General features: G+C 35.9%; 3 protein-coding genes across 6 annotated transcripts in view; 1 reads left to right on the top strand and 2 right to left on the bottom strand.

Moving 5' to 3' along the window:
• Positions 1-3,091, bottom strand: part of LOC113237467 (intraflagellar transport protein 20 homolog) — a 3,837-nt gene extending 746 nt beyond the window's left edge. Inside the window, exons 1-2 of the mRNA XM_026473954.1 lie at positions 2,801-3,091; positions 2,557-2,711 (exon numbers count right to left, since the gene is read on the bottom strand). Coding sequence (XP_026329739.1) covers positions 2,557-2,711; positions 2,801-2,924 — 279 coding nt within the window. The 5' untranslated portion in view covers positions 2,925-3,091. The remainder of the gene's footprint in view (positions 1-2,556; positions 2,712-2,800) is intronic.
• A 1,954-nt stretch (positions 3,092-5,045) lies between these two features.
• On the top strand, positions 5,046-20,993 carry LOC113237482 (spatacsin). Its single transcript, XM_026473975.1, has 14 exons — positions 5,046-5,398; positions 5,579-5,993; positions 7,644-9,526; positions 9,607-9,789; positions 9,969-10,157; positions 10,248-10,530; positions 10,607-11,536; positions 12,428-12,591; positions 13,198-13,359; positions 14,167-14,715; positions 15,548-15,745; positions 16,993-17,516; positions 17,870-18,016; positions 20,540-20,993. The coding sequence occupies exons 1-14, from the start codon at positions 5,222-5,224 to the stop codon at positions 20,610-20,612; spliced, it is 5,877 nt and encodes a 1,958-aa protein (XP_026329760.1). The 5' UTR covers positions 5,046-5,221; the 3' UTR covers positions 20,613-20,993.
• Positions 20,994-23,590: 2,597 nt separating this feature from the next.
• Positions 23,591-27,171, bottom strand: part of LOC113237643 (sn1-specific diacylglycerol lipase beta) — a 98,846-nt gene continuing 95,265 nt past the window's right edge. For all 4 annotated transcript variants that reach the window (XM_026474251.1, XM_026474253.1, XM_026474252.1 and 1 more), the window contains 2 exons: positions 26,271-26,383; positions 23,591-25,888 (listed from right to left, as the gene is read on the bottom strand). In XM_026474251.1, the coding sequence (XP_026330036.1) occupies positions 25,711-25,888; positions 26,271-26,383 (291 nt within the window). In that variant the 3' untranslated portion in view covers positions 23,591-25,710. The remainder of the gene's footprint in view (positions 25,889-26,270; positions 26,384-27,171) is intronic.

Below are 27,171 nucleotides of genomic sequence, written 5' to 3'. Positions count from 1 at the left end.
CATTTTTTTTAATTTAAATTTTAAGATTTTTTGAGAAAAAGCCAATAATTTTAGAGGTATGGGCTAATAAAGACCAGCTCAAATAATAACTCAATTATTTTTTATTTTATTTCAATAAAGTAATGTGCACACAGTCTAATAAAACATGTTTTAAGCATCTGTATCGTGGGAAATATTTTTTACAGGCTTTTAAAGTTTACGAAAATGATGAATAATTAACGAAACCGGTTTTTTTACGTCATTTAAAAAAAACGGCAGGTGGTGTTTTTGTTCAAACACTTTTAAAAACATGCTTGGTTATTGCTGTTTCATTTAAGGTATCATTTATGCAGATATCTTACAAATTCTTAAAATTAGGTCCTTTTAACCAAATTAAAGGCGTATTTAATTTTGAAGGCAGAGTAATAAAACAATATTTTAACTGAAAGCATGTGTTATTTATTGATGTTCAAAATGACCGCCGCGATTTCTAACAAAAGCACGGGCACGTTTTCTTATTTCTGTAGTTGTTGTTTTCAACATCATTTCCAGCTTCATGGTAGCAAAAGCCGAATTAATTCTTTGTATTAATTCTTCTTTAGTGTTTATTTCCACACCCGTGTACACTAGTTCTTTGGCCCGACCCCACACAAAAAAGTCCATCGGGGTCAGGTCCGGTGACCGAGCGGGCCAAGGGATGGGCCCACCTCTGCCGATCCAGCTTTGAGGGAAGGAATTATGTAAGTGTTCTCTTACATTTAATGTCCAATGCGCTGGACAGCCGTCTTGCTGGAAGATGATTTCCCGGTCGGTATCAAATATTGGGGTACCAGATTCCTCTGCAAGCGCTGGAAAGTCGTTTTGCAGAAATTCTAAATAATTATCACCATTCAGATTATCCGGTAAGAAGTGCGGACCAATCAAGTTTCTGCCAATTACTCCCGCCCAAACATTGACAGAGAATTTCCTTTGGAAAGTCACCTGCTTTTTCCAGTGCGGATTATTATCCTTATTGGCCCATTGATGTAAATTGTGAAAATTTGTAATTCCCTCCCTAGAAAATTTACTTTCATCCGTCCACAAGATTGATTTCAGGAACCACGCATTTTCAATGTCTCCATTAAGGAGCCAACGGCAGAATTCAATCCTTCTGTGAGGATCTTGCTCTTCCAGACCTTGCACACCTGTTCCGTGGAACGGATACCTATTATTAGAGTTCAGTGTTTTCCACACTTTCCATTGGGAAATGTTTAGATTTCGAGCTATTACTCTGACGCTTGTTCCAGGATCCGCTTCAAATGCTGCCAAAATATCTTCCTCGGTGCTAGTACTGTGTCTACCAGGATTGACTCCAGGTTCCGCACGGTGTATTCCACTTTCAGAAAGACGACGAAATGTGTTGTAAAACACTCTAACGTGCGGCACCCTGCGATTCGGATAGCGCTCTTGATACATTCGCCGCGCCAAAGATCCATTGCCGTCTGCTCTTCCATACATAAATACGATATCCGCATATTCCGCATTTGAAAAAGTAGCCATAGTCAATTCAACGCAAGTGAATAGATAATAGTCTAAAATCAACACGTGCAGGAGCGCAAAGGGCTACAGCTGAACACGGTGAAGGTGAAATATCACGAATACGGAAATAACGTCTAGTAACACGGGCAGTTGTCACTTGACTAACTAAAAATGTGACGACTCCCTTAATACTCTCCCTACTCCTGGCTAAAGAAACGTCGTTTTAGCAATGTTCGCCATCCTCTATTCACCTGCCTGGAAAACCCCAATTTATTGCCGTCCTACTCGCACCGTGCGCATTGGCTGTTATTTGGCGATACCTTACGATTATTGTACACGTGCGCAATAAGTGTTAGAGTTGCTCTCAGTTATCATTTCCAACTAAAAAATAAGTTAAATGACTAAAAATTATGTTTTATTCGACTGGTTTGAAAAATAATTTTCTTTCTCAATTTGGTTTGTAGGTCCCAATTTCAATAATTTATTACGTATCTGCATAAATGATACCTTAAAAGAAACAGCAATAACCAAGCATGTTTTTAAAAGTGTTTGAAGAAAAACACCACCTGCCATTTTTTTTAAATGACGTCAAAAAACCGGTTTCGTTAATTATTCATCATTTTCGTAAACTTTAAAAGCCTGTAAAAAATATTTCCCACGATACAGATGCTTAGAACATGTTTTATTAGACTGTGTGCACATTACTTTATTGAAATAAAATAAAAAAAATTGAGTTATTATTTGAGCTGGTCTTTATTAGCCCATACCTCTAAAATTATTGGCTTTTTCTCAAAAAATCTTAAAATTTAAATTAAAAAAAATTTTTAGACTTCGTCTTAGACAACCCTACCTAAAATGCTTCTAATCTAAATAGTCTATGCTACCTTCACATTAAAGCTTTGCATCGACCTTCCAAACACCCTGTATATTATTTATAATAATTTAGTCTAAAGTTCTTGAATTATCCAAATCAATTAAGCTTCAAATAACACAATGAAAACAGTACTAGTCATATGACACATTGTCTTCAATAAATATTGTTGTACAATTTTGACTTACTTGCAACTTGGCCTGTTCCGATTCTCTTTCCTTAGTAATAGACTTGAGGAGATTCATAGCCCCGATAGCAGCCATTTTTTGCTTCTCCACATTATCACCAAGTTCCTTGAGAACTTCTAACAGTGAACTTATAATCTTCCCAAAATCTTGGACTTCTATAAAGGACAAAAAATTCTACAATAGATAAGGGCAGATCCTATTTAAGGGTTTCCTGTTCTATACATACTATACCTAATAATCTTACTTGATTCGTACTCTTTACAGGTATCTTTCAGATCTTCTGTTTCCTTGAGAACCGATGCTTCAAGAACTCTAATCTTATTGATATCGTCATAAAACAAATGAGCCTTTTGCAATTCCTCTGCCATATTTAAGTTGTACACAGATTTAATTTAACTGATGTTTAACCTTTAAGACTAATACAAAGAATCCTCTGTAATAATACATACACTACACTATGAAAAATCTCACGAGGTAAAATAGTGCGGATTTTTTGTTTATTTACTAGAAGTGGTCGCATAGCAACTAATGTATTGGGATCATAGAATTTGTATCATTGCTGGTAGATTTATTTATTGAGCATTGGCTAAAAAGCTATCAACGTAAAAATAAAACAATTAATTTAAAAAATTTAAATGTAATGTAAAAAAACTAAAAAAAAAAACAATCTATATTTCTTGATAAAAATAGTTTTACTGTTTAGAGTCTGCATAGTACAGATTACAGCGAACTGACGACTGTCTCACAGATAACTGTAGACAATCTATTCTATTACTACACTACACTAGGCAGGCTTAGCCAGTGTCAGTTTCTATCGATATATATCGAGCAGTCTTATGGTGACCACTACTATAAGTCTGCTCGATATATATCGATATTTCAAAAAAATATCGATGTATGCCCTCGATATATCGAGTCAATTCGTTTTATTATCGTATCATTCGGTATCGATATGTATGTACTATCGATATATTTTGTCCGATACATGAAAAATCGTACAAAGTTGAAAGTACACAATTCAAAACTGTATTTGCATAAACGAAACGCACTTCGAGCGCTCATTCGCTGGTCATCCGTCAGTGTAACATAGAGTTTCTGTTCATAAGGGCTAGCCGTATATATAATAACATTGACAATAATATTGCTTGTGCGCAGGCGACGTTGTTGTGTTTTCAACACTTAATACATAAACTTGGAATGTCAGTAATATTGTACGTGTGCGGCTAGCCAATGACAATATAAAAATAAGATATACATTTGGTTGTTGTGTCAAAACTCGTGGTTTTACTTATTTACTCTTAGTAAAGTTTCCTTCCTTTTATCTTTTTGAATTATTTACGATATATCGAAAATATCGATGTTTTGCACCGATATATCGCAAAATATCGATACAAGATTTCAATATATCACATCGGAAAAAATTGATATATTTTTTTACGTGAACACCACTAGGTCACTGCATCCTTCTAGACATGGGAATAGCGTTACATTTCTATCGCCGTGACTGTCGTTCCGGTTCCAAAAAAATCACAGTGATAAATCATCGTGATTTTGTCACGACTGTTACTTCCGTGACCTTGTCACGCCTATAACTTACGTCACGATAAACGGTTTTAGCCAGCGGCTTCTTTCTAATACTTATAGCCGTATTTTATAGATTCGATTTAAGTTTTTGCTCCCTTTGTAATAAGTTTCAATTTCATTCAAAATTGATTTTGTATTTAATGTAATTTTGTTTGTTACTTATTTAATACGAATCTTTGGATTGTTAAAAATAGCAATAAAGTGTAATGTAATTATATTTCTAGTAGAATACACAAAGTAGATTATACAAAAATATAAAATACCAACTCTTCCTATAATAAAACAAATATACAAAAATATTTTACTTTGTTCATAAATAGGTTTATAATAACTGCTGCAGATTTTTTTCATCCGCCCTTTCTAGTAGTAATAAGCACCTACGACACTTGTGAGTCAGCAAAGAAAGTCATCATATTTCATTCACTCCCATCGCCGAAATGGCCTGATTTGAAGAGAACTACAACGAGTTTTTGTAGTTACAGTTTGTCACAAATTAATTTTTAATTTTAAGTATTATTACGTTTTAAGTTTCTCAGGGTCGTATTCTAGAACTGTACTCAATGCTCAAGTCAGGACTTGAGTATGATTCAAAGCACTAGAAATCATACTCATAACTTGAGTATTGCAGTGAGCACTGAAAATCATACTCAAGTCCTTGCCACTAGTGTCGTATTTCCAGTGCTTGAAATCATACTCAAGTCTGCTCAAACCCTGACTTGAGCATTGAGTAGAGTTCTGGAATACGACCCTCTGTTGGTTGTTTAAGTTAAGCTGATGGTTCTATAGCCAATGCTCAACAAATAAATAATAATACTGCATCCTTCCATCAGTGTCAGTTAATTGTCAAAATAAACATTCAATCAAATCAAAGAGTACTATTATTACAAAAGAGGAACCAACCTTCCAACATTCAATGGAATAGTCTTTGCTCTTTGCCAAATATTTACTTGAGTTGTATTTTTCTCTCGTTTTGTTATTTGTAGTGAAATAATTCCATTGTTGACTGGCAATATAACAGCCGAACAAAACATTGGTACGAGCGTACGCCTATGGATGAGTGTTTTTACTATTGTCAATAGCTATGGAGGGGCTGAGTCAGAATGAAAAGATTATCTGGTCATGTTGGGAGGACAAATCTGCCAGGGATGTGGCGAGAGAAGCGGCAGCGAAGGGCACACATATCGCTCTTGCTGTAAAGTATCTCATGAGTAAAAACAACTGGACTGAAGAGATTGCAACTGACTGGTTTTTAGCCGAGGTCTGTATGTGTAAACAAAGGAATTTGTTGCTTATATTTGATTATTTGTTGTTGCAAAATGCATGTATTTGTAATGTCTTCACAAATAGCGGTTTTATATTTCTGTTATGGTTAAAATCAATATAAAACTAAATAGTTCGCAATATTTAGCAAAACATACTTATTTGATTTGCTTTTAAGGTCAAAGCATGGACAGTTCAACTTCTACTACGAAAACAGATTTTCAAAGTACTCCACATCCTAACCAAAGTGAAGATAAATCCTGAAGAACATCTGATGACCTTGGCTTATGAGTCTCCACAAATAGAATATAGGGACTTTATTGTAGAAAATCTAGAAAAAATGGTTAAAGACATGAAGGTGGACAATTTAGAGAAGTGGCATAATTTCAGAAGACATTGGAATTTGTTGAGATATTTGGAGAAATCTTTTGAATCTGAGGGAGTTTTTAAACAAAATAAAGTCTTTGGTGGCAATAAAAACAGAATTTATGTAAATGAGAGTGAGATAAAAGTTTTGACAGTAGAAAAAATTGAAAAGTATCCTCCTGAGTGGAAAAGCAAAGTAGCTACTGCGTTGTTTTTTGATACATTTGGTAAGTTTTATAATGAATATATTGGATTAATTATTGTTGTTAACATAAGCACCCAGTAACTAGGTACTGATAAGAGAAATAATTTAGATAGTGCACATTAAAATAAACATATCAGAGCAAAAGTGGGTTATTAATACTTTGTTGCATGTTGCGTATTTATAGAAATACTGTTTAGAAAATTATTTTTAACATGATCTTTTTGAAAAATGTCATTTTCCGACGTCTGGTATGGAATCTCCTTTACTCAATTTGGTAGTACATTAGGAGCTTGCTCTATAATAAATATAAAAAGTGGCTTGCTCTATAATAAATATAAAAATATTGAATGTAATATAATATATAATAAAATATAATAATATAGAAAGCAATGCATACTTTATAAAGTATGCATTGCTTTCTCAAATTATTGACAAAATAAATGTAATGCTTCATCAATTTGGATCATTTTTTTTGGGAAACCAAAAACAAAGAATTTGTTTGACATTGTACCACTGAAGCATTCATACAGCTCTGATGAACATGCATATTAATATTATTACTTTATCTACATGCTACAATTATTATGGATGATTTTCTTCAAAATTAAATGGGACCGCTATGGAGGTACCCTCTTTCCAAGAAAAAAATAATCATGAAATTCGGTGCACAAATACCGGAGTTAGCACGTAACATACATACAAAAAAAACAGTCACATTGAGAACCTCCTCCTTTTTTTGAAGTCGGTTAAAAATTCAGCTGGCATCTTGAGTAATAACGTTGTTGTAAATTGAAGTTGTTTTTTAACCAATTTAAATAAAAGGAGTAGGTTTTTAATTCAGACATACTTTTATTTATGTATGTTATGTGATGACTCTGGCATTTGTGAACCGATTGTGATGATTCTTTTTTTGTTGGAAAGTACCCTCTTTCCTCAGTATTTAAATTTGAAGGAAATATTCCAACTGTAAGAGTCGCAAACTAGGGAATGAATCCGGTTTTGCGCTCTTCTCGGCAACCGATCACGATAAAACTTGGCAAATAGATGACATTCCAATAAAAAAGCCAATAAGCAAATGTTTAAGTTAAGTTTCTTTTAAATAAAAAACTTATAATTATTAATACACAGATCGAAAACACTTAGAAAAAATTCCTGTGATCCGGCCGCATTTGAACTGACCCAAACCAAACCAAATGTTAAGCTAACTAAGCAGACCTCACGAATTTTGCTATGTGCTTGTTTGTCGGATCTTTGCATTTGGTTATTCAACTAGTTTTTAGCGCGTAGCGCCATCTATGAGAAATCTATGATAGTTTTTCGTCACCCAGTTAGAGACCTTTACAGCTACCAGTCCTGACTAGAGAAATCGCTATTGACTTTAATTAAATTTGTATTGAATCATATGATGGTGATATCGATTATTTTTTGTGAACTTACTCCACAGCGTCTGCCACGGTTTGCTAGAAGACGTCGGTTTCAATTCAGGCTGGATTGAAGGAATTTCTTTGAAGTGTTCGATCTTTGTATTAATAATTATAACAAACTAGTGGAGTAATTTCACAAAAAAAATTGAATATCAATTCATTACAAATTTAAAAAAGTAATAATTATAATTTAAGAAAGTTGAAATATTGTTACAACCTGTATAAAAAAATCAATATTTTCTTTCCAGAGTTCTCTCTTCTCGATTTCTCCTCACCCTTAGAGGTATGGAATTATTTAGTGCAACACAATAAAGCCATGATTTTGGTCCGTTGGATCAATGTGCAAACTTCAGAGGTAGTTAGGGACATGAATGCTCGATACAACTTTTTTAACAATGAAGGGTTTGTCAAAAAACTGCTTAATGTTGACACTAAAGGTTTCCAAAAAGATATCCTGGTCAGATTAGATGAAATTTTTCGAAATTGGCCCATAACTAAGGACATGATTGACAACGTCGTAACCAGTGATTGCTTCGCGTTTACAAAGATGTGTATTTACGACACATTATGCTCGTATGGTATTGTTAATGAAGACGAGAAAAATAATCTGTATCAAATAATATCAAGACTTGCCAGAACTCAGAATTTGAAACTTATTGATGACATATTCACTGAATCTTGTTCTACAATAACAAAACAACACTTTTACGTGGAGTTAGCAAAGTATTGCGTTAAAAATAATCTCTTTAAGGTACTGACTATGTGCGTTGAGGGCAACATATTGGACACTGATCTGTCAGATGTGGAACAAGAGGCTAAGGATTGTATTGAACTTTGGTTGCTTTTTAAGAGTATAGAACAAACTTCAGATAGACAAAGCCATGTAGTTCCGGTCTACAAGACGTGCCAGCAAATAGCTGGGGAAAATATCGACAATTACATCTCATCAAATCCTCATTTAGTACTTGGAATGATCTTACTTGAAGACAATGCTAAACTTTTTGACATATTTTCAAAGGAAGATTTTTTACAATTCAAAGACTTTAAATTGCCAAATAAAGGATACAAAGACAAGCTTCCGCATCTATACAATGTTTACAAGAAATTTTCAGATTTAAATCAAATGTATGAGTCAAAAGATGTCAATGTGTATCAACTGTTATCTGGCTATCGCGGGCTTGATGTATCTAAAGTATTTGAATACCAGCTAGTGAATCAGAACACGAGCAGTTTGATCAACGAGAAACCGGATCGGCGCAGTCTAGGGAGCTTACTGTCGAATGATGTGGATGTAAATGCTAGTAGCATTAAAACGCTGTCGCAAAAATTCATGGATATGCCAGATTTTGCTAATGAGAAACTGATGAAGAGATATGGCTACGTGGCGAAACTTAACCATGTTTATTACTTGAAACAGTACAGACCTTGCAACGCGAGTCAGGCGTTTGTAGCGCAACAATATCAGACGTACAACAGGCTCCAAGAGAAAAGTATAAAAAGTGCATGCTGTGAAGGCCATGCTTTAGCTTTGCAGAATTGGTCTGATCCTGCTATGACTGCGTGCGCTATTTCTTTCGTTGCTATGATTGGTTGCAATCCTATGAGATGCAGAGTCCACATGTCTGCAGCGAAATTGATTAAGAGTTACTTGCTAAAGAATGGTGAAACTGAAGACAAAGCAAATAAAATCGTCAATGAGTACATGTCCAAATTGGTACAAAGTAATGACGAAGCTACTAAGGAAATACTTCAGTACTTAGAGGAAATAACAATAAAAAAACTCATAAAAAATTCAGAGATTGATGGCAAGATCGAAATGTCGACAGTATTGTATGAATCCCAAACGATGGTGAAATTTGCGGGGTTGCACAATCTTCCGTTACCAGAGTTGCTCTTAAAAGAATTCATAAGGACAGATTCATGGTTCAACTTTCTCCTATTCGGCGATGTGTTTCGCTACCCACTGTCGCAAATGCTTCAACTTTCGCAGGGGTTTAGGAAGAAATCTTATTCTGAGCACTTGAAATACATCATGTTACATAGGAATGTTGAAGAAATGTGCGAAAAAGATTACAAATCTCTATCTAGCAATGGGCAAAAAAGGGCTTCAAGGATGAACTCTATTGATGTCGTGAGTAGTTCTTAGTTCTTTTTATCATGAAAGTGTAACATGCATAAGCTCGTAAGTTACACTGTTGTCTTCTTCGGCAGAGCCCAAGCCCGTCTCCATCGCAGAATAATGTGTTTGAGTTCCCTCCAAGTCTGTATATGGGAAAAGAGCTGTGGGAAGTAGCCGCGGCTTGCCACGGTCCAGAAGATCCCCCAGCCGCGCTGTTGAGGGCCGCAGATATGTATCGAGAACCGCTTCTTGTTCTTATTGCAAGTTGTTATGAGGTGAGTCGTAAGTCGTTCTTTATTTCGTAAAAAAAAATTATGTTATATGATACAAAAAAAAATATTTTTATGACGCCCTATAGTAAGTACTCTCCTCTTTGCCTTGGAATCTTTAAATAGGACTACGTCGTTTCATGTACAATTCTCGTAAAATGTTTACTCTTTTCTTTCCTATAAAGCCAAATGCCGTAGATGTACTATTGCCGCAATGGATTCTATCCTCTTTGCCTATTACACGAGCTCAAGAGTTCCACCGATCGGCTGCGGCGCAAAGTGCCCTAGGGGACCTGTTTCAGTTAGTTGCAGAGTTATGTCTGCTAGAAGGCTACATTTCCACTCTGCATGAATCTGTGGTGGTATTTATGCCGGTAAGTATTATTAACCAAGTCGCTTTAGTGATTTTTAATTTATAAATCTAGAATAACTAATGTGCTTTTAAATCTGTTTTTTGTCTCCAGGAGAGTCCTTTAACAATCCTAACATCATTCCTCTACCGCTGTATCCATCAACGTATTTTTGACTCGGAATCTGTCAAGTTTTTGTCTAACTTTCTCCAACACTGTCAGCGCAAGTACAGCATGGACACTACAGTTGTACCCTTCCAGTTATCCAAGGAGGCACTGCAAAAGTTGGCAGTTTCGCTGTTGAAGATTGCGTTAAGTCACAGTTTTGATAGCGCCTTCCATCAAAGAGAATTTCTAAGGTGCTTAGCTACGGCGCAGTTTGAAAAGGGGCTTATGGGTTTGTGTTTTAGTATATTTTTGACATTTCTATATATATGTATATCTTTCGCTTTGTTTATTTATAACTTTTTCAGTACCATCTCCCAACTTCATCACATTGTATGAGATTTTGCAAATATCTATGGAGACGTCACTTGTCGTGAGTATATCAAAGATGTTGCAAAATGATGCGCAACAATACCTTTCTCAATGCGTTGAAATGTATACTGCAAATCGAAACTACGACGTTGCTCTAAAAATAGCCAAACTTACGGGACTGCAAACGAATGAAATTCTCATAGCGGAATGGACGCATAAACATGAAATGCTACACATGAAAGAAGATGCAGTCGAAGATAAAGATCTCACATTGTTTATAGCTCAATGCAGTGAAGCGTTTAAGAAAGCAACAGTGACTTTTGCTAAGGCAACTGATTTTCTCATCTATCATGTAAAGGGGATTTCGGATTCTGTTCAAAAGTTCTATAGCTACAGAATCGTTATGAGTTGGTTCGAGGAAAACCTTGAGTATGGACAGAGAAGAGAGGAAATTGAACATCTAATGTGGAATGCTTACTTTCAAAGCGAGTCCCAAGACGAAATATTCCTCAATGGCTATCAAAGTACATTACATTATATACTAAACGGACAAAGAGATCCTACACTTTCAAGGAAAATTGGACTTGTGAATGCTGAGAAACCTTTTTCTATGCTGCTTGGTGAAATTGAGATTGAGTCTGATGTGGGGAATATTGAAAATATTGTTGTTTTGGAAGAGCCTGAAGCTATTGACAATTGGAGGAAGGTGATGCACAAACTCCTCGAGCTGAAGCGGTTAGTGGAGGCGTTCAGATTATCAGCTCTGTTCAGGACTCCTCCCGAATACAGGTACAGACCACCAGCGTGCCCAGTTACCATTATGAGAACTTGCCTGAAGCTTGCTGAAGGAACTTGTTCCCCTTACGAGTTGCCTCAAGAGTTGAGGCTTGTGATATCGTCTCCTTTCATGCAAAGCAAACTATCACGTGAGTGTTCATAACTTTTTTTTGAGTTCATTTTCCTGAAAGAAGATTTGTATTGCATTCTTGCGTACTAGCCTAGTTTAGTAGTACTGTCACCTTACAAATTCCTGCGGCGAAGGAGTAACATGAGCATTAGGTGAAATTACAGGCACATGGGACTTGTCATCTTATCTCAGTCTCAGTCTCAGTGCGACGGCCGTAGTGGCAATGCCCCTTAAGTCTTTGCGATGTAAAGCTCTAAGTGGCACTGCAACTGCTATGGAAAGGCGTGTCGCTGGTTACGGAGCAAGCGCACGACTAGTTCGTCTCGTCGCGTGGTGTCATAAAAAAAAAGTCGGGACAGCGCTTTCCTACTATGTCTTGCCTTCCATTCCCACTATTGATCACAGGTTTTACCCTAAAGTAAAACATCGTAATAAAACGTCTAAGACATGTGAAGACTCAATCCGTTCATTAGTTAGGCCGTTTGGCCTGCTTGTTGATCTATAAGCCAAATTTTCTTCATGGAGGAGCCCTGTTCGTACGCTTCAACTTTTCGTAAATATTGTCACGAATACTTGCACAGCGTTTGGAATGGATGATCGATGTCCTAAAATAAAATACCTTAATTACAATACTTTAACAAGGTTATGTCATAAATCGTTTGGTCTTGCTAATGACCACCTTGTTCGAATTTATTACAAAATATATCTCTGTATTCAAGACAAATAAATGATTATTGTTATTACTATATTTCTTACTTACATCAACTTTTTCTCCATATCCCTCGGTAGTGGTCGATTTTTTTTAAATTTGAAGAAAAATGTCCACCTAGGAGTGACAAACTAGGGGAAAATATAAAAAAACCGATTTTTATATTTTTCGTACATATTAATAGTAAAACGCGATGATCAGTTTCAGAGACATCCGATGCTAGTTTTGAAGAATTAGTTGTGATCCAAGAGAAGCAAGACGTTGCGTCTGAAAGTATACCGCACTTGGCCGCTAGGGAAGAAGCTGACCGTTTGTCCGCGCTTGATGCATTGGCTGCTCGGAGTGGTATCACAGTTGCGAAGCAGGTAATTTGCAGACAAGACTTGGAATTGTACAATTTTATTAATTTCAGTAATCGAGTATATAATCCGAAATGAAATCAGAAAGGGCCATCCATTCCTGGCAACTCATCAGTCAAATGGTACTGACATCACTTTTATAGAAAGCTGAAATAGTACAGCGCCAACAACTGGCCTCTATGTATGTCTCCGTATATTCCAAAAATATTCTGTATTTATTATAACAAAGATAATATCTCTAACTATTGGGGGCTGTTCCATTCGGTGTTGTGGGAAAAACAGGAAAACATCTAATTACAAAACAAACGGAATCAAATTTCATCGGTTAGTAAATATTAAATTATGTAATTTTTCAGTTTTCGTCCATTATAGCAAAGCTCAATTTAAACTCGTCGATTTAAAGTGAAACAATTTACGATGGTCAATTGTTTCGAATTCGGACTGGCCAATCGGAGCGCAGTTGTCACCGTAATGACATGGCAGAATAGTTATCAAAGAAATTAAATGACATTTCTTCTATATTTCTGGTTATATACTCGATGATTTCATTATTTCAAATTATTTTTTTATTGTAAACAATTTAATAATCTATTTTCAACATTGTGACCACAGGTGACAAGCTATTACCGCATAGCGTTGCAGATCGGGTGGTCATACAATGCAGTGTTGAAGTATCAAAATCATTCTGTAGATTTCATCAATTTAGTAAGCGGGCGCGCGCGCATGTTGCTTGCCAATCTCGTTTTCCGAACCTTCAATATCCCTTCTAAGCAGGTAATAAATCATAGTTGTTTCTAGATAAGATTATTTCATATAATTTGATGAGAAAATTGAAATGTGAACGGAAAATATCTCGAAAAATATGAACTGCCTGGATCCTCAGTCTCACTAATATAAATATAATAACAACCACACCAATTACCTGGTCTCAAACTAGGAAAGTCCCTGTATTATGAGTACCAGAGCAACGGAATTCACCCTGGGGAAATATCCGGAACACCAAGACCAGAACCAATATAGAAGCGTTTATTTCCCAAATTGGTCCAAACGGAAATGGAACCTGGGACCTCCTCATCCAACACACACAGCACAAACCGTTGGGCCACCGACGTCGTCGGTGTTTATTTTATATATAAGTGTGCATATGTGTGTATTCTAAGTTGGCTATTAGGACGCCTTCAAATATAAATAAAATATAAATAACGCACACACTCAACATATCATATCATATATATATAAATAGACGCTTATAGAAGTGCTGCAGTGGCCCCACTGTCGTGTGTCGCGCGTGCCACTTTTGCAGTCACAATAAAGCGCAAAACACGCAGAGAGCGGGTGCGGGTCGGGCGCGGGTCGGGCCGGAACCGAGCGCGGGCGCGAGACGCCATATAAATACATGGAATTAGACCCCCCGCAATCCCGACCCGACTCGCGCCCGACCAGCACCCGCTGTCTACGTATTTCACTCTTTAGTGAACTAAAAATTACAGAAGCGCGGCTGCCGCGTTACGGTCGCACCACTGCAGCACTTCTACAAGCGCCTAATTTGAAGGCGCCCTTTAGTAGTATATATTTTAACAGGTCGCAGAATACCTATGTCGCGAAATGGTTGCCGCTATAATATCACCTCATCTTTTAAAAACATCTACCTTTCGTCAAAAAGAACATTTCAAATATACACTTTGGGGCTACACACTTAATTCGGACATTGAGATGTTTCTTAACATGAGACCTGACGCTTGCAGCCAAATAGGCAGGTTCATATTAGACCATTTGATGGCATTCCAAAAGATATACAAAGCCACAACAGCATCAAAACTTCCAGAAAACTTGCTGGATGACAGTAATTTAGACGTGGAAACTTTAATTGACGAAGAGTATCAAAACGTTGAAAGAGATGATATTTCGTCAGCCCAATCGTCGGTAGTGACTGAGGAAGGAACTTTGATGTCTGCTGATACAGAGTCCGTGTTTTCGATTTCTACGGTTTACACTGTCGGTCCTAAGATGACAAGAGACACGAGAAGAAATCTGTTCGATGTAGTTACTAGAAGAGATATTCACATTCCTTACGAGGTTAAGTCGAATATAAGGAAGATTACTAAAGGAGCGAAGTTGTCTACTAAACAGGTAAGCTTAATTTCGATTCACGGTTTAGAATACACACACGGTTTGCTGAATATTTTATATTATATTAATAAAACCGGAATCAATTCAGTACCGATGAAATTGCTATATTAAAGGGTGGTGATAGACAAGACAACACCGTATAATGTCTTGTGTTTTCATTTTATGTTAGGCTTGATTTGAATATGTCGGAAGAATTAGAAAATCTCGTGGAGTTACGTCTTTGATCAGCCGATCGTACGTCACAACTAATTTTCTGTAACATTTGACATTCGTTCATGAATTAAATTTATAAATAAAATTGTATTTATTTGACATGCAAAGGAAACATGAACTAACTACATATATAAAAAAAACATAACTGTAAAAGAAGAAGATGAAAACAAATTATCTATAATTGTAACAAATAAAAATAGGCATGTAAAAGAGCGTATGATGACTCACATATAAGAACTATATCCCACGCTGTTATTCTGCCATGGTTTGTCATGGAATAGAGCACATCAAATAGATTATATACATATTTTATCACAGATTAAGTTCAAATTGTACATTCGAACACTAAATAAATTATTTTCTTTACCATAGTACCATTAGACAGTTCCATTGATGGTGCAGAGGCAATTTTACATTGACATAAATAACCATTAGGCAAAGAAAACAATCATCAATCAATCACAAATAAATAATAATCCCCACGTAAAATAATGTAATTAAATATTTCTCAATACTAAGCATAGACCATCGATGGCGTTGACCAGCATAGGACACTAATACTTACGTTCCGATATTGTTTTTCAAACAACCACAGAAATCGTATTTGATCGTTACCCAGGTGAACATAATCTCAATCGAGCTTCTAGTACTAGCACACGAGTGCTTCAGCGGCGCGTGCGACACTGAGGGCGTGGCAGTAGTTCTCGTATCGGCCGCGGCGCTCACGGCGCGTTTGCTAGCTTCACGTTCATGGCGACTCATGGTGCGACTGCTGTGCGGCCTCGCGAGATATACAGAGTGCGCTTATGTCTTCCAGGTATGAAAACTGCAATTAATTATTGTTTCTTCCTTGATATTCAGACTTCACAACAAGACAAGCCGAAGGTAATACCTCCAGTGTTACGTAAATTGTTCAGTTTCAAATTTTTTATATTTCTCAAGTTAATAGGTAATTTTTATTTATTCAATATCACGATGTTTTACTACATTGATTTTCATGTGTTTTTTGTGAAAATACACTACTAGTTTGTTATTATTATTGATACAAAGCTGTAGGTGAGAGGAAAAGAACCTTGCGTCCATGTTTTGGAATTTAGATGTTTTTACAAACATTGATTTAGAATGCTAAAAATAAATCATTGGTAAAAGACATTATTGTCCTTTTGCACTAAACTTAAGTACGTCTTAAACCAATGCTCTATAATAAGACATTTTTAACATAATGTATTAACAGTGTATTTTGCATTGCATGCACTGGTTGAAGACGCACTTAAGTTTAGCAAGTGGACATTCGTTCTATCGTCGTCTGTTTTTTTTATTTAACTTTGACATTGGTTTAAAATGCCCAAATTAAAAGACACTTGTCCACTTGCACTAAACTTAAGTACGTTTTAAATCAATGCCTAAATTGATAAGACACTCTTCACACGATGTATTAGGAGTGTCTTATACAATGCAAGCATTGATTTAAGACGTGCCTAAGTTAGTGCAAGAGAACATCATTGTCATGAAAACGTTTTGTTGTAAAAGTTACTAAGTTACTGTAAGTTACTATTTGGCACTTAAGGTACTTTACCTCTCACTGACAGAGAGATCGAACGCAAAGAAAATGCATATATTCTAAATTAGCTCAGATGGTTAAGAGCGGTGGCCCTAGCATGGCAACAGACTCTGGTTTGGGTCCGGTAATTTTTTTTTCTTTATGTTTGATCTTTGTGTCAATAATAATTAGGTAATTATTCAATTTGACACTGCCTAATACGTTCTAGATTATCGACGCCTTATTATCTCAAACTCGTATCTTATAAAGAGTGATTATTCAGGAGATGGCGAAACTGTCTATTTATTTTAAATTTCTTATCAAGGGTGTTAATTTGGATCCATTACTTTAAGAATAGGTAAAAGTCATTGCGTAAACATGAAGGAAATGTGATGTGAAATCAGTCTGCAAAATTTGTATATACAATCTATTTTTTTGCATTTCAGTAACTTTGAAATATAGATTTTGACATAAATTTTTTACATTGATAATTGTAAAGTTTTAGTGTTATTATCTCATTTCAGGCACTACGCGACAACCATCAGTTCGAGTTCCTTCTCGGTCAATTCGACTACATGCTAGGTCAGCAGCCAGAAAAAATAGCAGAATTTAAACAAGGACTTCTCGATTTTCTCAAAACCTACTGTCCTGGTGACACGGATACTTACATCATGGTTGCGTTGCACTTCAACATGTACGCAGAAGCTGCTAACGTGAAGAGGAAGCAGGCATACTCGTTGATCGATGATTTAGAGAAAATGGCTTTAGACGCAGCTAAGGCAACATCGAAAAAACCTTTTCAGCAACCTACGTGGCTTCAAATACATGATAACGCGCAGACCCGTTTGTTATTAGACACTGCCTTGAATCATTGTACTGATGCCTCTGAATTGTATCTCCAAGGAGGTTGCATGGGTTTCGCGGGTGAAATGGCAGCGCTTGCGCAACAGATCGCACTACAAATGTCTTTGCTGAACGCGTCACCTACGAGACTGATACTGAATAGAAGTACTGAGCAGATGTATAGGCTTGTTAGCGAATATTTGAGGTGAGTTCAGACTCAGAGTAAATGGATGTTACGTTGTTGTATTTGATAGCAGTAGAGCTCCTTGTGAGAGTTCGTCCAGAGACGTACTGCTGCCTTACCTAATTCTGGCGCCAAGCACTAACGTGAGCATTACTGCGTTCCGGTTTTGAAGGGTGCTGATGAAATCACAGGAACGTTGGACTTGTCAACGTCATGGTGACGGCCACAGATCTTTACGATGTATAAAACTGAGTTGCACTACAACTGTTATGGACAGGCGTGTCCCTTCACTTGGTATCATAAAAAAAATAGTGCTACTGGCAATATATGTGTTTTAGTGATATTATTTAGTAAATGGGTATTATTTTTAACAGTTTCATGGAAGGTCTTGTGCTGCTGGCCGGCCGCGGCGGCGAGGCGTGGCATGAACTCGCATACCGGCGCACGCTCACCAACGACCAGGCATACTTGCGAGACATGGCCAACTATCGCCCCGACATCGCGCACCAGTTTTTAAACAGGTATGTTATGGAGTGCTAATCGTAACGTCACTGAACTGTTATTGGCAACTATAGTTGCCAATGACGCTGTTGCACCAAACGTTATTGATAACTATGGTTGCCAAACAAAAACAATACCGCCGCTGTCCACTTTTTTTCTGCTTATTCCAGTGCGGTACCTCGAATTGCCTTCAAATTTTTGCTAGTATTTCTCAAAATAACAGGTAATCACTTGAAATTTTCAGACATCCCTACCAAGCAAAGATAAAATAGAAAATAAACGTCAAAATTACAACTTGTGGCGCGATTGTTGACATTGAGTGATAGCTGAAGATTTCGACTGTAATGAATGCCATTACTATTTAGTTTTGCAATTATTACCTATCAAAATGATCGTCAGGTGTACTTTTTCCGATGGTGTTAAAACTTTAACATTTGATATCATATTGGAATCACATTCTTAGAAAGTCATCAAAGTGAAGGTCCTTGCACCTTGGGATTGTTTTTTAGAAAAAAATAAACTTATTCATTATTAAAAGACTTTTTGGAGTAAAATATCACTCAAACACATAACTTTATATTGTATTAAATATTTATATTGTATTAATTATAGGTTGTATTAAAACCTTTTTTAGGTCATTATATTGTGAATATTGGTAGGATTCGTAAATTTTCTTCCTCGCGATCTTTGTTTTTTCAGGCCATTTTCGCAAATTTTCCGCAAATTCCGCCACTACCCGGGATTGTTTTTAATTTATTTTAAAAATAGTAAAAAACTATTTTGCATATGATTCTAATGTTAATTGATAGGTATTTAAATGCTCGTCACCTTTAAATATGTTTTGTTTCTTAAAAAAATGAATATACGAGTAGGTAAGAGTTAAATCGTAAAACACTATGAAAATTTCTCAGAAGTATTCAGAGTACTCGGAAGTTAGCAAATAAAGTCGTCGTATTACAATCATAACTGTAGTCTAAACAAAAGCTACATAAGTGCTCTTATCGCTCATGTAATTTTTTTACAAGTAAGAAACACTTCATCTAATCTCTATCGTTTGTTTTATAATATCAGGCCACCCAGCTTATCCTTGGAAACAGTTTACCGAAATACTTACTACTGTTGAAAGATGTCGTTTAGGTATTAAAGAGACTGGATGTGGCCAATACACATGTAATTTTCCACCTGTTGGAGTGAATCTGTACCCGGTGACAGAGAAAATTTTATTGCACTTCCAGTCTTGATTGCACAATTACAGCTAGTATTTGTTTTGTCCACATTATATGGCGTTATTTATGTCCGTTTTTTCACGCCAAACTTAATAGATGACGCTCACTAATCAAGGATACCTGACTAATTTATAATTTTATACAAAATCCCGTGGAATATGTTAACACAATATCAAAGTATATGGTTGAGAGCTGTCACTACATCGTCGCAAGAAAATTTTATCGCCCCATGTACACGTTAGGTTTTTTGGATAACTTTGTGGCCACATGATCTCAATATTTTAGTAGGGCTAGCACCAGAGGGCGCGACTTGCGCGAGAACGACATAAAGCGCGAGATACTGCTATTCTCGCACAGAAATCCCTATTCTATTTTGCTAGCCCTGCTGAGAGCTTATTTTTTCATCAAGGAAATTCTGTATAGTAATGTCGAAATATTACTTGCACAGCTTCGTTTTACCGCTTCATCGTTAGAGTACAATAGTACAAAAGAGCGAACCGTCTCGGTAACGCACGTGCCATCTGTATAGTACAAATAACTAGCTTAAATACTTTTACGCATTGGCACATAATTCTAAAGTTGGTAGTCTTTATGTGGAATTATTAATATTTTACGAAGTACCTACAGTTTAAAAAAAAGTCCCTGTGAGTAAAGAAATCATTCAAAACTAGAATTTAAAAAAAGCATTTAGCGCATCCATAACTTGTATAGTCAAGAGCACATCAAGCTTGACACTTTGTATTGGATTTAAGTCATAAGTGTAAAGCTTGACGTGCTCTTGATCCTGTACGATGGACCAAGATCATTAAGTTCATGTACGTTTTATGTAAAAGAAGTATTAATGGTTTTGTTACCCTATTATAATAGAACGGATAACAAATAATAATTCTTTAACTATACCAAATTATTGTTTTTTTTTTCAATTTTGCCCAACAATGGCTAAGTGGTAGAGAATATTTTATGGTAGGGTTTCTTAACCGTTTTTCTAGTTATGGACCCCTCTCACATTTTCAAAGAGCCCACGCATACTTTCCGAAAAGATGAAGAAAAAAATTCAAAAAGCCCACGCGAAAATTCAAGAAGGTCACGCGCACAGTACCTAATTACTCACAGAATATTGTAAACGATTTTGATATTAATGCATCATGTTAGGTTAGCTCGCCATGGATCCCCGGTGTTCAAAACAGGGACCCCTTAGCGGCCCATGAACCGCAGGTTAAGAAACCCTGCCTTATGGCGTTAAGTCCGCCGTGTATTACAAAATTAAATTGATTGATTCTTTGACTAACGGTTTAACGGTTGGTGTTTGTTTTTCAGATATAAAACAGAGAAGAACAAAAATTCGGTGTCTCAAGCCGCGATGACTGAGCTACGTAACTTGTGCAGATGATATAGGATTAAAACGTAACCTAACGGCCGATCTCAGTATAGTGTTAAGGCCGGCGCAGACTGACGTCGCGGCACGGCACGGCATGCCGCGGCATGTCGAAGCATGTCGAAGCGAGTCGCGGCATGCCGAAGCGCGTTGCGGCATGCCGCGGCACATTCGCTGCGCGCCATTCGCCGAAATCGCCGCCGCACTAGTTTCAAACCTTATTTCAATTAGTTTAATTGTCATAATTCTGTGACCGACGTGACTTGCGGGACGTCTGTGGAATGAAACGGCATGCCACGACGTGCCGCGGTATAATTGTATCGAAATAAAATAATATGAATTTTAACCTCGATGAAATAGGATAAAAATAACTTGATTAAAAATAAAATCCTTTGCCGTGCCGTGCCATGCCGCGACGTCACTCTGCGCCGGCCTTAAGTGTTCATGTTATATTCCAAAGCATTACGAATATATGTAATGGACACAACGTACTCTCTTTATTACTGAACGAAACAAAATCGGCAGCAGTTAGTAGTACTTATTAGGAAGTACTCCGGCCTTACCTATTTCTGCCGCCAAGCAGTAATGTGAGCGTTACTGCGTTCCGGTTACGAAGGGTAAGGGTACTGGTGAAATTACAGGCACATGGGACTTGTCAACTTGTCTCAGCTTAATTTAAAGCTCTAAATGACACTACAAATGTTATGGACAGGCGTGTCGCTTACGTGGCGCACGACAGGTTCGTGCCGTCACTTAGTATCATAAAAAATGTCATTATGCATTAAACATTTGGCTTTGTTTACGATTATGATAGTTCCCATAAAGTTCATATTATGTTCTACTACGATCCTTTAAAGTTTCGCTTAGTAATAAAAAGTAACTCTTTATATATAGATCATGTATATCAAATCAGAATGTATCTTATCTTCTGTGTATTCCATATAATAAATCTATATTATTTATTTGAAATTCCTGGCAAGTTAAGTCGTTTACTGTGATATATTGACTGTTAAAATGTATTCATAGCTGTATATTTTGTACCAAATATAAGTAATAAATTGTTTATAATGTATTTGATCTGTTTATTATTTGTGGATAAAATATTTTTGTTGGGTTGTGAAGCCGTTTTAGTGTAATGGTTTGTTGATCTACCGCCCCTTAAGCAGAGGTCGTGAGCACGAATCTGGGCTCGCAACTCTCATCTGAGTTTCTCGGAATTTTTGTAGTTTCCATTATGAATAAAAAATAGTTTTCCGTAAAATAAATGTTTTTCCGGATATTTTTCCAATAAATTTTATTTAATTTTCCACATTTCACGTTAATACCTGTTAAAAGTTGAAGTTACTGAACGAAAACTATGGAACCAATATATAGGTTTTTCTCGCTATTGTGAAATGAAATCATTTTAAATCTCGTTTTTCTAGTATGTGTCTTTTAACTATACAAGTTTATTTCATAATTCACGCTAATTAAACTTCAAAAGATATTTCTAAATGTAGAACATAATATAAGCCTTCGAAATTACACATATTTTTCCAACTTTTCAATCTATTTTTTATATTCCAATTTTTAAATTCCATTTTTTCAATTCAACTATTTCAAATTTTTTGAAATATTACCCAACATATAATATATATATGTATATAATAAATAACATACTCTAGTAATAAGAGTATTACTAGAATAATAAAGAAACGTTATTATATTATTATGAATTGCAGTTTCCAATTTTGTCCTCCTATCATAACTAAAGTAATCGCCATTTTTAACGAAATTGAGTTTATAACATATCTTGGATCAGAAAAACGAGATCTACAATCCCATTTAATCGGTTTTTGATGCAGTAGGAGCACGAGGAACAAGGAAAAATGTGCCACACTCGATTCGTAGCAAGGATAAATCAGTTAAAAAAAAAGAGGTTTACTTAAAATAGATTTTAATATAAATTAACACAAACCCAACACGTGACATCGGCTATATACTACTACATACAGAGAGAGAATATAAAGCCCTAATTTAGGGTACAAGTGAAAAGAACCTCAGTCCTTCTAATACTTGAACTTGAACGACCATTCAGCACCCTCTGGACTATTTCAAACCAAACTGCGGAAAACTGCGCGTGTGTTCAACTACAATATCGTACGTAGCAACATGGTAGAAACCAATACCGTTACTAAATGAAACAGCCTACTTTTGGGAAATGGCGCTTAAAGTTTATGAAAATAGGATTAAATTTGAAAAAGCAAGGTTTTAAATTAGCGATGGTATTGCTTTGAACGTGGGATATATTTTTCCAATGGACTTTATTCGTGACTCTACAGTAGGTTTTTCAATTCAGCCAATTTGTTGCTATCGTTTTCCAATAAAACTTACTCCTTGGATGAATTTTACGGCTATATTATATAGTTCATGCTTTTAACCTTCTAAGGCCCTGTGTACATCAAAATGTACACGTGAAGAGATTCAGACCCAGACAATATTACGCCCAATGTACATTGTAATGAAAATATTGCATGTTATGACGAAAACGTGTTATGATGAAACGAGTGTGTATTTGCTGGAGGTATATCTATATGCGCTAAATGCGCTTTTTCCATTGTAGTTTGTTGGGTCTTAAGAGGTTTTCATATCTTGTAACTAATAAATAGCGCCAGTGTTGTACATCTACCTGTGTTCTAATTGTTAGAAAACCGTATAAAATAAAAATATAAGTTTTGGCAAGTTATGCAATACAGCCCTACCGATCACAAGGAAAACTATAATTTGGCACACATACAATTTTCATTTGTTGAAGTCTCTTGAATTTTCACGGTATTTTTCACTTTTAAGGGTGCGTACAGATTTGTCGAATGCGCCGCAAATGCGCCTGTTTGTTAGAAAGGCTCGCGAGCTGCATACGTGCATTACGTTGTGCGATATGGTCGCTTTCACACACGCATTCGCGGCGAATTCGCCAGTTCTGTACGCACCCTAAGATGCCTCATATTAAAATACGCGACCGTAACCAAGTCTGAAAAATTAAAATGTTTTTTAACGTTTCCGCAGTTTAACTTGAAGAGAGTTTTAGAAAATCATATATTTAAGTAACAAAAACCATTGGTTTAATGTAACAGTGCTCTATAAAACTACACGAAATTCATTATGAGAATTCTCAAAGTAATATTCAACAAAAGGGACGTAAACTTAGGTGTCGATTGTGTTGCCTGATCTTAATTTTACGACTAATTTGCCAAAGTTGTACGGAGAACAATGTGTTATGATAGGAGGCAGATGGATGTAGAAGATACGGTGAAAGAAGGAGTGATCAGCAAATGATCAGTGGATAACTGATTTTAGATTGAATGCAACAGAGTCAACACCAAATATAACATATAAATTATATTGGAAGTACAAACGGCAATAAAATAAATAAATAAACGTCAGTTTGTTCCATCTTCAATCATGTTATAACTTATTGATCAGTATCAGATGACGATCAACAACTTTAGGTCAACCTTTGAAATTGAGAAGAAACCCTTGAGAAGCGATGGCGAGATGTTACGGCAAATTTTATATGTGGTTCTGGTCAACATAGACATAAATAATCGTATCTGGTAAATAGAAGTCCAGTGAAAACTGAGAAGGAAAGAAATTATTATTTTTTGTTTTCATTTAGAGTTTAAACTAGAAAATCAAATGCATCTTTCCATCTTAAGACATCTACTCATTTACCTATTTCTAATCACAAGGCACCACACACACTCCTGCTCCTATGGACTGAGGGGTATCGTGAATACAAATGGAATGTATCATTTGAAGTAAATGCTATGTACAAACCACAGAGAGACGAAACTCTGTTCGGTTTAAAAAGTTAATGCAAAGTTGTTCCCGATGGTAAAGTATAGTCAGCCATACAAGTTACACTAATTTTTTGGTCCTTACTACACCGTTTTTGTTATTATAGCATTGCAGTTTATTTATAAAACGTGAATTGGCAACTTTCTTACTTTATTGTGCAGTGTACTGTACCTTGAAAAAGTGGTAGAATAGGTGAATATTAAAAGTAAAGTTTCATAATAGGTACTTAGTTACATACTTAGAAAAATCTATTTGGCCTACTCATGTAATATAACGTTAAAGTTCTAAATTAGGCAATGATGTTATGAAGGTTGTGATGGGGTAAAAAGCTTCATCAATAATTTATTTCTAATTGACTCCGGTAACACGTTAATCTACACTATTCTAGTTATTGTTCTTAGTGGTACTTTCACAAGATTCACACGTAACACTAATTTTAAGTGTAATTATGCTGCTTTCTAGAAAAAAATAATTGCTTTTCGATTTGAGCAAATGAATTTAAAGGTTGCTGATGCTTTTGAATGGCAAAAGAGTAATTATAATTAGTAATTATTTTCGACTGTTTATACCAACGTGAGTCTGTGCCTCAAAGTTTGTGCCAAAATTGTACAAAATGATGTTGAGTATGTGTCAGAGGAATTAAAATATAAATTGAGACCGAAATAACAGTATGAAATGGGAATGAGAACGTTCAAAACGTTGATATGTTAACGTACGAGAGGTAAATCGCTCAAGTTTCTGTGAAACTTACAGCAACAGATCTTACACTAAATTCACAAAATAACCCTACATAAAGACTTTCCATCACGCAAATAAACTCTTCACTTACAACAACATTTCATTCTAAAACATCATCACAGTCTTCTCACATTTCTTATACTAATTCCTTTCCTAACTAAAAATGTAAACACTGGTTTGTCACTATCCTTACAAAAGAGATTCATAAACAATATTTACATAAGATTATTCCATAATTTCAGATAAAAATATTCATGTACTTTACGAGTAAACACTCTTAATGAGAAGCGTGATAGGAACCAAAATTAACAAAAATGCAAGTCATGATTTGCTTTGAGTGAAAGTGAAGTAGTATAAAAAATATTATTAAAAAACTTATAAAATATTATGTTTGTCCGATTTTACAGCTGCCTCGTCACTTTACTGGCTTAGTGCGAGTAAAATTGTCAAAAATTATCATTTGGCCCTAGCATGTGTTCACTCACATCTACCGAGAATACAAAAAATATAGGTATAAATGCTCTGAAAGGTCAATTGTTTACACGATGTGCGTGACGCGGTAGGAGGCTTGTTTCTCCTTAAGCACGGTGTCTATGGTTCGATAAACGTTCTCTGGCAAGTGGTCGAGTAGCATCCGAGGCATCACTTGCAATTCCATGAAGTCTTCAGGACATGCCCAGCGCATTTCGTACGTTGGTTCTTGGGTGCGCACTTTCCTGTTGACAGCGAGGTAAGAAATAAATTAATTGACATTTCGATTTCAGTGGTTAACAGAAGTTTGAGCCAAATTGTACCTTTCCTCACTCCCATTTTCTTCATTACTTTGATCAGACATGAGTAAATAACAGAAATATTTTATGTTATTTAGTGTATAATTTAAATAAAAATAGTACCATCAAAATCGGTTCACAAATGTCACACACACGCACGCGCGCACGCACGCACACGCTCACACTTACACACACACAATAGGTAATAGGTACAGTCGAATTGAGAACCTCCTGCTCCTTTTTTTAAAGTCAGTTAATAAAATAACTTTCATTGAAACTTAATTCATAAATAATATGTAAAGGGAATTGACAAGTTACTACTACTAACTTCTCAATGCCCATGCGCTTGCGCCGTACGATGTGCAGAATTCGGCCGGCGGTGAACAGCCGTGCCGAGGAAAACCGTCGTACGAACACGTTGCGGGACACTAGTGCTGCTTCCTGGAAATTCAGGTGTTGTTTTCTTTTGTTGAAACACTTAATAACAAGAAAAGTAGGTCACTGGTAACCTTTGGCAGTATGAATCAAAATATATTTTAAACCTTTTCTTTAAAGTATTAATCTTGCCGTGTTTAATTGATAAAGAAGAGAGTTGTAATGGAAAAAGATTTGATGGTGGTTACAGGAATAAAAGAATATATAAACTTTGTAATACTTCATTCATGGAGGGTAACGGCGTTTACCGTGAAATGAAAATATCAGAACATGATAAGTACGTGGTATCTCGTTTCACTATATAGATCTTAAAAAATCAACTACAAGCTTTACAATGCGATTTTCAAGTGCTTTCTATGTCGCCGCCTTCCGCTTCTCCATAGAGAAGTAGCAACAACGTACTGACAAAATTCAATGATTTACATTGAACATTCTTTATTGAATCAATATCTAAGCACTGCGGCACAAAGAAAAGTAGTGATATTTTCGTGTGCGTACTTTCCATGAACGGGTTAAAATATGACGTAAGCAACAAGCAAAATAAAATCCAACACCACGAAGAACGAAGAATAGACATATACGGAATTGTGATTGAGAACAGATATGTTAATTACATTATTTAAAAAGTACATAAGTGTAAACATTTATGTTATTCGTGCAACACTTACCTCCACAGTAAAATGGAGCATGAGCAATCAACCAAAACAAACGGTGATATAAAACAGCATACGGCTACAAAACAAAACTCGGTGAACACTTTCTCGAAAAATAACTACGCGTCGAATATAAGTCTG

Source organism: Hyposmocoma kahamanoa, unplaced genomic scaffold (genome assembly GCF_003589595.1).
Source record: "Hyposmocoma kahamanoa isolate Upper Pololo Valley unplaced genomic scaffold, ASM358959v1 93, whole genome shotgun sequence".
NCBI lineage: Eukaryota > Metazoa > Arthropoda > Insecta > Lepidoptera > Cosmopterigidae > Hyposmocoma > Hyposmocoma kahamanoa.
Note: the sequence above shows the minus strand (reverse complement) of the source record. Positions and strands in the feature narration are given on the sequence as shown.

Excerpts from the sequence above, each read along its gene's own strand:
- LOC113237482 (XM_026473975.1), top strand. The coding sequence starts at position 5,222 with ATGGAGGGGCTGAGTCAGAATGAAAAGATTATCTGGTCATGTTGGGAG. Across the intron at positions 12,592-13,197 it reads GTATCACAGTTGCGAAGCAG|GTGACAAGCTATTACCGCAT; the intron begins GTAATTTGCAGA and ends TTGTGACCACAG. Across the intron at positions 15,746-16,992 it reads AGTGCGCTTATGTCTTCCAG|GCACTACGCGACAACCATCA; the intron begins GTATGAAAACTG and ends ATCTCATTTCAG.